Source organism: Oncorhynchus gorbuscha, linkage group LG19 (assembly GCF_021184085.1).
Source record: "Oncorhynchus gorbuscha isolate QuinsamMale2020 ecotype Even-year linkage group LG19, OgorEven_v1.0, whole genome shotgun sequence".
In the NCBI taxonomy this organism is placed as follows: domain Eukaryota; kingdom Metazoa; phylum Chordata; class Actinopteri; order Salmoniformes; family Salmonidae; genus Oncorhynchus; species Oncorhynchus gorbuscha.
Window position 1 is genome coordinate 76,331,465 of NC_060191.1, and position 13,365 is coordinate 76,344,829.

At 48.4% G+C, this 13,365-nt stretch overlaps 1 protein-coding gene across 1 annotated transcript in view; it reads right to left on the reverse strand.

The window, feature by feature from the left end:
* st14a (ST14 transmembrane serine protease matriptase a) overlaps nt 1-13,151 on the reverse strand; it is a 52,128-nt gene extending 38,977 nt beyond the window's left edge. Inside the window, exons 1-2 of the mRNA XM_046314031.1 lie at nt 12,599-13,151; nt 405-564 (exon numbers count right to left, since the gene is read on the reverse strand). Coding sequence (XP_046169987.1) covers nt 405-564; nt 12,599-12,646 — 208 coding nt within the window. The 5' untranslated portion in view covers nt 12,647-13,151. The remainder of the gene's footprint in view (nt 1-404; nt 565-12,598) is intronic.
* Between the last annotated feature and the right edge of the window lie 214 nt (nt 13,152-13,365).

The window sequence follows — 13,365 nt, forward strand, 5'->3', positions numbered from 1 at the left end:
GCTACTCACAGTGGAAGAGAAGAAGAGAAGAGAGGGGGCAGGGCTACTCACAGTGGAAGAGAAGAAGAGAGGGGGCAGGGCAACTCACAGTGGAAGAGAAGAAGAGAGGGGGCAGGGCTACTCACAGTGGAAGAGAAGAAGAGAGGGGGCAGGGCAGGGCTACTCACAGTGGAAGAGAAGAAGAGAGGGGCAGGGCTACTACAGTGGAAGAGAAGAAGAGAGGGGGCAGGGCAGTGGAAGAGAAGAAGAGGGGCAGGGGTGGAAGAGAAGAAGAGAGGGGCAGGGCTACTCACAGTGGAAGAGAAGAAGAGAGGGGCAGGGCTACTCACAGTGGAAGAGAAGAGAAGAGAGGGGGCAGGGCTACTCACAGTGGAAGAGAAGAAGAGAGGGGCAGGGCTACTCACAGTGGAAGTGCCAGACCAGTAGGCCGGTCATAAGGGCGATGACAGCAGCGAAGATAACGATGCCGATCACAGCCCCGACTCTCCCTGGTCCTTTCTTCTTCTCTAACTTCTTACTGTCAGCTGCTGGGAGGAACGTCACATCCTGGTCCCAGTCCCTGTCCTGAGAGAGAGGGAGACGTAAGACACTGTCACACCGACAAGATGCCATGTAGATATTAGGAATACACAACCGTCTTTAATCTGAGACCTGGAAACCAATCTTGTACGTTTGACAGCCTTGAGCTGAATATAAATTGCTTTTGAATGTATTGGTGAGGCTCTGCGCCGACACACTGACCGAGAGAGCGGCAGACACAGAGAGAGCGGCAGACGCAGAGAGAGCGGCAGACGCAGAGAGAGCGACGCAGACGGCAGACGAGAGAGGCAGACGCAGAGAGAGAGGCAGACGCAGAGAGAGAGGCAGACGCAGAGAGAGAGGCAGACGCAGAGAGAGAGGCAGACGCAGAGAGAGAGGGAGACGCAGAGAGAGAGGCAGACGCAGAGAGAGAGGGAGACGCAGAGAGAGAGGCAGACGAGAGAGAGAGGGAGACGCAGAGAGAGAGGCAGACGCAGAGAGAGAGCGAGACAGAGGCAGACGCAGAGGCAGAGCGAGAGAGCAGAGGCAGACGCAGAGAGAGAGCGAGACAGAGGCAGACGCAGAGAGAGAGAGACAGAGGCAGAGAGAGAGAGAGAGCAGACAGAGGCAGACGAGAGAGAGAGAGCGAGAGAGAGCGAGAGAGAGGCAGACGAGAGAGAGCGAGAGAGAGGCAGACGCAGAGAGAGCGAGAGAGAGGCAGACGCAGAGAGAGCGAGAGAGAGAGAGAGGCAGACGCAGAGAGAGCGAGAGCGAGAGCGAGAGAGAGAGCGAGGCAGACGCAGAGAGAGCGAGAGAGAGAGAGGCAGACGCAGAGAGAGAGAGAGAGGCAGACGAGAGAGAGCGAGAGAGAGAGGCAGAAGCAGAGAGAGCGAGAGAGAGCGAGAGAGAGAGGCAGACGCAGAGAGAGCGAGAGAGAGGCAGACGCAGAGAGAGCGAGAGAGAGGCAGACGCAGAGAGAGCGAGAGAGCAGAGGCAGACGCAGAGAGAGCAGCGAGAGAGGCAGACGAGAGAGAGCGAGAGAGAGACGAGAGAGCAGCGAGAGAGGCAGACGAGAGAGAGCAGCGAGAGAGGCAGACGCAGAGAGAGCAGCGAGAGAGAGGCAGACGAGAGAGAGAGAGAGAGAGCGAGAGAGAGGCAGACGAGAGAGCGAGAGAGAGGCAGACGCGAGAGAGAGAGACGAGAGAGAGAGACGACGCAGAGAGAGCGAGGCAGACGAAGCAGAGAGAGCGAGAGAGAGAGAGAGCAGACGCAGAGAGAGAGAGCGAGAGAGAGAGGCAGACGCAGAGAGAGCGAGAGAGAGGCAGACGAGAGAGAGAGAGAGCGAGAGAGAGAGGCAGACGCAGAGAGAGAGAGAGAGGCAGACGCAGAGAGAGCGAGAGAGAGAGGACGCAGAGAGAGCAGAGAGAGCGAGAGAGAGCAGAGAGAGAGAGCAGCAGACGCAGAGAGAGCGAGAGAGAGGCAGACGCAGAGAGAGCGAGAGAGAGGCAGACGGCAGACGCAGAGAGCGAGCGAGAGAGGCAGACGAGAGAGAGAGCGAGAGAGAGACGCGAGAGAGCAGCGAGAGAGGCAGACGCAGAGAGAGCAGCGAGAGAGAGGCAGACGCGAGAGAGAGCAGCGAGAGAGAGGCAGACGCAGAGAGAGCAGCGAGAGATGCAGACGCAGAGAGAGCAGCGAGAGAGAGACGCAGAGAGAGCAGCGAGAGATGCAGACGCAGAGAGAGCAGCGAGAGAGAGCGCAGACGCAGAGAGAGCAGCGAGAGATGCAGACGCAGAGAGAGCAGCGAGAGAGAGGCAGACGCAGAGAGAGCAGCGAGAGAGAGGCAGACGCAGAGAGAGCAGCGAGAGAGAGGCAGACGCAGAGAGAGCAGCGAGAGAGAGGCAGACGCAGAGAGAGCAGCGAGAGATGCAGACGCAGAGAGAGCAGCGAGAGATGCAGACGCAGAGAGAGCAGCGAGAGATGCAGACGCAGAGAGAGCAGCGAGAGATGCAGACGCAGAGAGAGCAGCGAGAGAGAGCAGACGCAGAGAGAGCAGCGAGAGAGAGGCAGACGCAGAGAGAGCAGCGAGAGAGAGGCAGACGCAGAGAGAGCAGCGAGATGCAGACGCAGATAGAGCGAGAGATGCAGACGCAGAGAGAGCGAGAGAGAGAGGCAGACGCAGAGAGAGCGAGAGATGCAGACGCAGAGAGAGCGAGAGAGAGAGGAGGCAGATGCAGAGAGAGCGAGAGAGAGAGCAGAAGACGCAGAGAGAGCGAGAGAGAGAGGAGGGAGAAGACGCAGAGAGAGCGAGAGAGAGACGGCAGAGAGAGGCAGACGCAGAGAGAGCGAGAGAGAGAGAGAGAGAGAGAGAGGCAGACGCAGAGAGAGCGAGAGAGACGCAGAGAGAGCGAGAGAGAGAGAGAGAGAGGCAGATGCAGAGAGAGCGAGAGAGAGAGGGAGGAAGACTTTCACTGAGTTAAATGTTGCCAAACCTGCTAGGAGGGAGCAGGCTTGAGGTGGGTCTCCACTAATCACTAGGTCAAATAACTCACTTCAGGTTTTTTGAGTTTCGTTGGCACTTCGTTTAAAAAGCGAATACATAAAGTAACAAAGCTGTACTTTGGGATTCAACAACACAACCTAAAGAAGGCCTGTTCTATTGGCTTATAGCCATCGTCAATTTAGTTTTTTATTTCATTTGCTCTAGTGCGCCCAAAGTCAACATTATAATGTAGTTTAAACCACCTCCTAGGGGCTCTAGTGCGCCCAAAGTCAACATTATAATGTAGTTTAAACCACCTCCTAGGGGCTCTAGTGCGCCCAAAGTCAACAATATAATGTAGTTTAAACCACCTCCTAGGGGCTCTAGTGCGCCCAAAGTCAACAATATAATGTAGTTTAAACCACCTCCTAGGGGCTCTAGTGCGCTCAAAGTCAACAATATAATGTAGTTTAAACCACCTCCTAGGGGCTCTAGTGCGCCCAAAGTCAACAATATAATGTAGTTTAAACCACCTCCTAGGGGCTCTAGTGCACCAAAGTCAACAATATAATGTAGTTTAAACCACCTCCTAGGGGCTCTAGTGCGCCCAAAGTCAACATTATAATGTAGTTTAAACCACCTCCTAGGGGCTCTAGTGCGCCCAAAGTCAACAATATAATGTAGTTTAAACCACCTCCTAGGGGCTCTAGTGCGCTCAAAGTCAACAATATAATGTAGTTTAAACCACCTCCTAGGGGCTTTAGTGCGCCCAAAGTCAACAATTCCAGTGCTTTGTCCCCATCATTTATTGATGTGCGGTTGAGGGGAGATAGTGAACAATATAATCCATGTCAAATATTGGACCTGGAAGTACTGGAGAGGGTGGAGGGCCAGGATATAATGTAAGGTCTGGTGTGGAAACCAGGATAGAAGTAAGGTCTGGTGTGGAGAACCAGGATAGAAGTAAGGTGCTTTGTGGAGAACCAGGATTTAAGTAAGGTGTGGGGTGGAGAACCAGGATAGGTAAGGTCTGGTGTGAGAACCAGGATAGAATAATCTGGTGTCAAACCAGGATAGAAGTACTGGAGAGGTGTGGAGAACCAGGATAGAAGTAAGGTCTGGTGTGGAGAACCAGGATAGAAGTAAGGTCATGTGGGGTGGAGGCCAGGATAGAAGTAAGGTCATGGTGTGGAGAACCAGGATAGAAGTAAGGTCTGGTCTGGAGAACCAGGATAGAAGTAAGGTTTTGTGGTGTGGAGGGCCAGGATAGAAGTAAGGTTATGATTTGTGGAGGGCCAGGATAGAAGTTCATCCTCTCAGTGGAGAACCAGGATAGCCGTAAGGTCTTGTGGATCAAAGATAGAAGTGTTTTTATTTCACCTTTATTTAACCAGGTAGGCTAGTTGAGAAAAAGTTCTCATTTACAACTGCGACCTGGCCAAGATAAAGCATAACAGTGTGGACAGACAACACAGAGTTATACATGGAGTAAACAATTAACAAGTCAATAATACAGAGAAAAAGGAGTCTTAAAGGGGGGTGAGAAGGATTTAGCTGTCCTTGCTCCTTCGTATTCCTTAAAGATAATTTCAGGTTGTTTAGGTTTTGAGTGTGTAGTCTTAGAGTGATTATCTTCCAATTTACCGGCCAGAGCAGCCAGCTAGTTTTGACTGGGCTGAACGGGTGACTTCCTCAGTGGTAGGGACAGCAGGCCAGACGGTGGATGAACGTGCCCTTGTTTATAGAACTCAACTGATCAGAGCCTGGAGGTTGTATCACATTTTCACTTCATTTCCGTTACAGCACCATGGTCTTGATTTGTTTGATCGTAGCTTCAACTGGCTAAGCCACATGGAGAAAGATAGGTAGTCGGAGGATTTTCTAGGTTCGTGAGATCTATTGGGAAGGTTGAACACCAGACGGGCTGCGGCGTTCTGGATGAGTTGTAGGGGTTTAATGGCACAGGCAGGAGCCCAGCCAACAGCAACAGTAATCCAGGCGGGCCTGACAAGTGCCTGGATTAGGACCACTGCAGAAACTATTGAGAAAGGGTCGACTTGATTAGTGTTGTAGAGCATGAACCCCACTGCCAGCTGGGCCACCGCCTTGATGTTCATTTTAATCATTTTTGTCAAGGATCTTGCCAAGGTTCTTAGCGCTGAACTGGGAGGAGGACACAATGGATTGTCAACCGTGATGGCAGATCATGGAACGGGCAGTCCTCCCCTGGAAGAGCAGCTGTCTTGCCGATGTGTCTGCTTATCCCTGATCCGTCATCCACACTGATATGTCTGCCAGACATGCAGAGATGCGATTCTCCACCTGGTCATCCCAAGGGGGAAAGGAGAAGATTCATTGTGTTTCCTGCATAGCAATGATAGGAGAGACCATGTGAGGTTATGACAGAGCCAAGTGACTTGGTGTATAGCGAGAATAGGCCTCCCTCAGAGCCCTGGGGGACACCAGTGGTGAGAGCACGTGGTGAAGAGACAGATCACCACGCCACCTGGTAGGAGCGACCTGTCAGGTAGGACGCTCTCTTCGTGGGCCGCCCAGATGCCCAACCGGAGAGGGTGGAGAGGAGGATCCGATGGTTCACAGTATCGAAGGCAGCCGATCTCTCCCAAGGATGAGAGCAGAGGAGAGAGAGTTAACTCCCCTTACCCATCTGTCTATCGCCTCCTTGAATTCCATGCTGTCACAGACTAGCCCTTTCAGTTGAATCCTAGTCATTTAACCTGACTGAGGTTGGATCAAGAGGTCATTCAGAGAGCTTGATGCCTTGATAAGCTGGCCAAGGACGGCTCACCTTCAAGAGTTTTGGAGAGAAAAGAAAGAACCTACCCACGTCTGTACCTGTTGACATCTTTCCTCGAGTGTAGGTTTTTTCAGAAGGGGTGCAACTCTCGCTCTCTTGAAGACCTAGCCAGCGGTCAGGGATGAGTTTATGACAGGTGAGGTAGGGAGAAGGTCTCCGGAAATGGTCTGGAGAAGAGAGGAGGGGATACTAGATGCTGTTCTTCCACAGCCTCAGTGAACTGAGATAAGGCGGAGCTTTACCTACCATGGACTTGTAGATGACCTGGAGCCAGTGCATCTCATCCAACACCTCCCACACTGCCAGCCGATGAGCATACAGGCCGTCCCAGTGGTGGGTGGTATAAGGTGCTTGTCCAAAACCATCCTGTCATAAACTGCATCCCTTTGCTGAAACCTTCTCCCACCTATTTTGTGATTCTGCCTCCTCAAGGATCCTCTAGTCAGTTTTATCCCTTGACTCTTTGTCCCCTATCCTCCAGGCCGGCTTTGTTGCCCTCCCCGACTCCGTGGCTTTGATGACTCGATTGGAGATGTTTGATATGAGTCTGGAAGGAGAGTTTACAGTCTAACCAGACACCTAGGTACTTATAGATGTCCACATATTCAAGGTCGGAACCATCCAGGGTGGTGATGGTAGTCAGGCGTGCTGGGTCCTGCTGAACGGTTGAAATGCATTTGGTTTTACTAGCGTTTAAAGATCAGTTGGACCCTAGGAAGCTGTTTGCCACCCAGCCTGACAGACATCCTCCTGACTACAATCACCCACAATGCTCTCTGTGCAAGACTGCTGTTGGCTCAGACCATTTTACAACAATACGGCATCTTCTTTGCCAATAATTATTCTCCCTGTGTGTCATTCCACCTCAAACCGCACAGTGTGTGCCATTCTCCCCTCAAAACTCTCCAGATGAATTCCACCTCTTGTGACGCACAGGTGTGCCATTCCACCTGCCCGCACAGGTGTGCCATTCCACCTCAAAACCATTTCCAGGTGACCATTCCCCTTACCTCAAAACGCACAGGTGTGCCATTCCACCTCAAAAACGCACAGGTGTGCCATTCCACCTCAAAAACGCACAGGTGTGCCATTCCACCTCTGAAAAACGCACAGGTGTGTACATCCACCTCAAAATTAACCCACCAGTATCAGATTTAAAAAAAATAGTTTATGTTGTTAAAACACAAGTTTATCATTCCTGAAACTTATTTTGTTAAAATATATCTCTCTGAAAAATAACTGATTGAAATCAAAATCAGTAATCTTCAATAAATATAGTACATTTTTTCATTTTTATTTATTTCACCTTTATTTAACCAGGTAGGCTAGTTCGCTGTTTTAATAGTTGAGAACAAATTATAATTTGCTCTCATCCTTCTAGATAAAGCAAAGCAGTTCGATACAAACAACCACAGAGTTACACATAAACAAACATTTGGAGATGCATCTAATGTGAGTCTGGAAGGAGAGTTTACCAGGTGGCTAACCAGACACCTAGGTATTTGTCCCCCAGGGCTCTGTTCTTGGCCCTCCACGTATTCTGAGTCAGAACCAAGTCACAGGCTAGTGATGCTGGATGGTCTCTGCTTATCATTGCTTGAAGAGCATGCATTTAGTTTTCCTAGTGTTTAAGAGCAGTTGGAGGCCAAGGAAGGCATGTTGTATGACATTGATCAGTTTGGATGAGGATCACAGTGTCCAAAGGAGGGCCAGATGAATACAGAATGCTGTCTTCCTCCCGGGGTGGATCAGAGAATCACCAGCAGCAAGATCTCGCCATCATTGATGTATACAACTCCATCGTGTCCTCCTGAACCCAGAGGCGCCAAGAACTGCGTGATCCTGGACAACATGCCCTCCGATTTGACACACTGAACTGTCTGAGAAGTAGTTGGTGAACCATGCTAGGTTCATTTGAGAAATCCAAGGCTGTTGAATCTGCCTCACAAGAATGTGGCGCAGAGTTGAAATAAGATAATTTTAGGAAGAGAGGGTCCAGATTGTCTAGCCCGGCTGATTTGCTGGGCTCCAGATTTTGCAGCTCTTTCAGAACATCAGCTGACTGGATTTGGGAGAAGGTTCAACCTTCCCAAGGCTTGGGTGAGTTGCTGTGGGGGTGCAGTGCTGTTGACCACTGGCTTAGCCAGGTGGAAAGCATGGCATCCGCTACAAAAATGCTTATTGAAATTCTCAATTATAGTGGATTTATCAGTGGGGACAATGTTTCTGCCTCAGTGCAGTGGACACCCAAAGGAGGGCACTTATTCTCCATGGACTTCAGTGTCCCTAGAACTTTTGGAGTTAGAGCTACCTTACATCTGATTTGGCCCATAATCAAAACAGTGAGTAAGACCCTGGCCCCCCAATGACCGGAACAAACAGGTCCCACACACCAAACCCAACAACCAGTGTCTACATACTATGTCAATCTGGTGGTGTTTAACCTTGTTCAGATAAAAAAAAACTGCCATTCAAGTTGCTTGCATTATTTACTATAAAATGTGTATGAAACTACCAACTTAATATAGATGCCACTGTTCCTGCTACATTTAACTATTTTTCTGGTTTTTCGTATTAAAACGATCACATCATTTTCTTTGCAACTTTGGGTAGAAAAAACCTATTGGCTTTTTACTCATGATAAAAATACATAGTGTGGTCATCCTCACAAGTCAAGCTTGTTCAGTTCCTCTTCCCTTAAAAAAAAGAGCTGCCATTTTGTTGGACTTTTCAAGGGGAGTTGGGTAGAAGCATTGTGTTGCTACGGATACACTGAATTGCTTTCAAGGAGGACTGAGTTTTACCTGGAAGACTTTTTTAACCAAAGTTGCGATCCATTTAATAAAACACAAGAGAAAAATGTATAAAAAGAAACAGGGGAATCTAGTGGGGAAGACATGGACTTATTTATAATACTGAAAGAGATTGAGTTGTTGGATATCATGCTGAAACATGAGGTGATGGTGGTGGATGAATGGCGCGACAATGGGCCTCAGGATCTCATCGCTGTGTCTCTGTACATTCAAACTGACATTGATAAAAATGCAATTCTGTTCATAGCTTATGCCTGCCCATACCATAACCCCACCATGGGGCACTCTGTTCATAACGTTGACATTAGCAAACCGCTCGCCCACACGATGTCTTCTGCCCTGTACATTTGAAACCTGGGATTAGTCTGTGAAGAGCACACTTCTCCAGCGAGGCCAGTGGCCATCAAAGGTGAGCATTTACCCACTGAAGTTGGTTACGATGCTGAACTGCAGTCAAGCCAAGACTTTTAGGGACGACGAGAATGCAGAAAAGTTTCCTTTCTGACAGTTTTTGTGAAAACAGTTTCATCAGCTGTCCGGCCAGGAGGCTGGTCTCAGACGATCCGGTGCAGGTGAAGAAGCCGGATGTGGAGGTCCTGGGTTGTCGTGGTTACACGTGGTCTGCCGTTATGAGGCCGTTTGGACGTACTGCTAAATTATCTAAAACGACGTTGGAGGCAGTTTATGGTAGAGATATGTACATTAAATGATCTGGTAACAGCTCTGGTGGACATTCCTGCAGTCAGCATACCAATTGCACGCTGCCTCAGAACCTGAGACATCTGTGGCATTGTGTTTTGTGACAAAACTGCACATTTTAGAGTGGCCTTTTATTGTCCCCCCAGCACAAGGTGCACCTGTGTAATGATCATGCTGTTTAATCATCTTCTTGATATGCCACATCTGTGAAGTGGATGGATTATCTTGGCAAAGGAGAAATGTTCACTAACAGGGGTGTAAACAAATTTGTGCACAACATTTGAGATAAATAAGCTTTTTTTTGTGCAGTATGGACCATTTCTGGGATCTTTTTATTTCAGCTCATGAAACCAACACTGTTGCGTCTATACGTTTGTTCAGTGTAGATTACAACATCACTACTCTGTAGGGATTAAAACGTTTTAAGTATAAATCACACCCTCTCCACGTCCTTCACACTAACGTTGAATGTACGTTGAATAGTTCCCTGGGAACATGTCTCGACAGGACAATGGGATCGGTGCATCGCCGTGTTGTGGTTTCTGATTGGTTCATTCTACTCCCACTCTTTTTCTACAGCATTTTAACACAGAGCTAAATTTAGGTTCAAGAGTTTTTCCTGACAGTGTAAGCTATAACTAGGGCCCGGAGTTGGTAGCAATAGTAGCTAACCTGCATCGCATGGCCTTTTAATGACTACAGCTCAATCTATAGAGACTATTCATATTGACGTGCCATGAAATCAGTCTTCAGACCAACAGCTTGAAAACACCCCCCACTAACAAGACGCCGACTTTTAACAACATAGTTAATACCGTCAGTTGCTACCACGTCCTCGGCGTAGAGATTGATGTGATGGAAGCCAGTCTTTAGCTCGGAGAACATTTCAGTGAGAGGAACATTACGGTGGTCCTCTGTAGCTCAGTTGGTAGAGCATGGCGCTTGTAACGCCAGGGTAGTGGGTTCGATCCCCGGGACCACCCATACGTAGAATGTATGCACACATGACTGTAAGTCGCTTTGGATAAAAGCGTCTGCTAAATGATATATATATATATATATATATATAGACCCACGGCTGTGTAGCCTTCAGGTGTGGCAGTTCCCTTACCATTGTATAGGTAGGGAAGGACCCCCTCCTCGCTCTAGCTCTGCTGCCCCCACCAAAATAGTCAAGCTTTTATTGGTTGCATTTTCAAGGAACTATGCTGGTGTCCGATTGCAGTGAATGAATGGGACTGATCACACTGTATTCTATCAGATATCTCTTTAGCAATGAGCAGACCAGGGCCACAATGCTAATTTACAAAGCAAATGAATGATCAGGCTAGCTTCATCAGGCCAATGAATGATCAGGCCCATGAATGATCAGGCCCATGAATGATCAGCCTAGCTTCATCAGGCCCATGAATGATCTCTAACCCTCAATAAACAAAGCAGCTTTCTAACCCTCAATAAACAGGGCAGCTCTCTAACCCTCAATAAACAGAGCAGCTCTCTAACCCTCAATAAACAGAGCAGCTCTCTAACCCTCAATAAACAGGGCAGCTCTCTAACCCTCAATAAACAGAGCAGCTCTCTAACCCTCAAACAGAGCAGCTCTCTAACCCTCAATAAACAGAGCAGCTCTCTAACCCTCAATAAACAGAGCAGCTCTCTAACCCTCAATAAACAGGGCAGCTCTCTAACCCTCAATAAACAGGGCAGCTCTCTAACCCTCAAACAGGGCAGCTCTCTAACCCTCAAACAGGGCAGCTCTCTAACCCTCAAACAGAGCAGCTCTCTAACCCTCAATAAACAGGGCAGCTCTCTAACCCTCAATAAACAGGGCAGCTCTCTAACCCTCAATAAACAGAGCAGCTCTCTAACCCTCAATAAACAGGGCAGCTCTCTAACCCTCAATAAACAGGGCAGCTCTCTAACCCTCAATAAACAGGGCAGCTCTCTAACCCTCAATAAACAGGGCAGCTCTCTAACCCTCAATAAACAGGGCAGCTCTCTAACCCTCAAACAGAGCAGCTCAACCCTCAAACAGGGCAGCTCTCTAACCCTCAAAAACAGGGCAGCTCTCTAACCCTCAATAAACAGGGCAGCTCTCTAACCCTCAAACAGGGCAGCTCTCTAACCCTCAAACAGGGCAGCTCTCTAACCCTCAATAAACAGGGCAGCTCTCTAACCCTCAATAAACAGGGCAGCTCTCTAACCCTCAATAAACAGGGCAGCTCTCTAACCCTCAATAAACAGGGCAGCTCTCTAACCCTCAATAAACAGGGCAGCTCTCTAACCCTCAATAAACAGGGCAGCTCTCTAACCCTCAATAAACAGGGCAGCTCTCTAACCCTCAATAAACAGAGCAGCTCTCTAACCCTCAATAAACAGAGCAGCTCTCTAACCCTCAATAAACAGAGCAGCTCTCTAACCCTCAATAAACAGAGCAGCTCTCTAACCCTCAATAAACAGAGCAGCTCTCTAACCCTCAATAAACAGAGCAGCTCTCTAACCCTCAATAAACAGAGCAGCTCTCTAACCCTCAATAAACAGAGCAGCTCTCTAACCCTCAATAAACAGAGCAGCTCTCTAACCCTCAATAAACAGGGCAGCTCTCTAACCCTCAATAAACAGGGCAGCTCTCTAACCCTCAAACAGGGCAGCTCTCTAACCCTCAAACAGGGCAGCTCTCTAACCCTCAAACAGAGCAGCTCTCTAACCCTCAAACAGGGCAGCTCTCTAACCCTCAAACAGGGCAGCTCTCTAACCCTCAAACAGGGCAGCTCTCTAACCCTCAAACAGAGCAGCTCTCTAACCCTCAAACAGGGCAGCTCTCTAACCCTCAATAAACAGGGCAGCTCTCTAACCCTCAATAAACAGGGCAGCTCTCTAACCCTCAATAAACAGGGCAGCTCTCTAACCCTCAATAAACAGGGCAGCTCTCTAACCCTCAATAAACAGGGCAGCTCTCTAACCCTCAATAAACAGGGCAGCTCTCTAACCCTCAATAAACAGGGCAGCTCTCTAACCCTCAATAAACAGAGCAGCTCTCTAACCCTCAATAAACAGAGCAGCTCTCTAACCCTCAAACAGAGCAGCTCTCTAACCCTCAATAAACAGGGCAGCTTGGGCAGCTGTTAAACAATCTTTAAAAAAATGCATGACAGACACACACGTAATAGAGGCTTAAATTGTGAGAGGTGGTCCCCAATCAAACAAGCTATTTGTCCACACAAACACACACACCAACATAAACACCAGAGGAAGAAACGGCCACAGTACCGGTCCCTTATTGGGGGTGTATCTCATTCCAGAGTCCATGTAGTCCATGGTGGCTGGCGAGCAGGTAAATCTGTCTGTTCCTGATTTGTGTAGGCCAGCTACTCCTCAGGTAAATTCCAAGGGGAGGGAGTGGAAGGTAGGCCTTTTGTCTTCAATGGAGTCCTACGGCCTCCACGATAACAGGTGATTCACAAACCAGAAAAAAATATATTTAAAAAAAATAAAAACACCGCAACCGAAATAGTACAGTTCAGGAAACCAATTTCAATAAAATCAATATGAATTCAAGAGTATTTCCTTTGTAGCAAATCGCACTTTTAATAGTGTGGTATCGTCCAAGGAATGATCGCAAACGGCCCCACCGCGGATATCTGAGGAGAAATTCATTAGGCTGATTCCGTTGCAAAACTTTTCTGAAACGGAAACAAACGTAACGACACGGGGAGTGATCTACCTGAATTTGTCCAATAGAAACTCTCGTTTTAGTTGCAAAACAACTGTTTGGACGTATGATGCAGTCCTGTTGTCGAGTACCTGCACAGTGTTTTTCCGGAGCTCCGGGTTTCAGGGCGTGTCGCTGTTTAAGCGATACTCACCTGTGACTTCCTGCATCAAGACGACATTACAACCAACAGGAGAGAACAACTATTTGCACATCGTTACAACACGCTGTATAAACCTTATATGTCAATTGAAATGTCTTTATTATTTTGTGAGGGTAATGTTTACTGTTAATGTTTTGTTTATGATCTACTTCACTTGCCTTG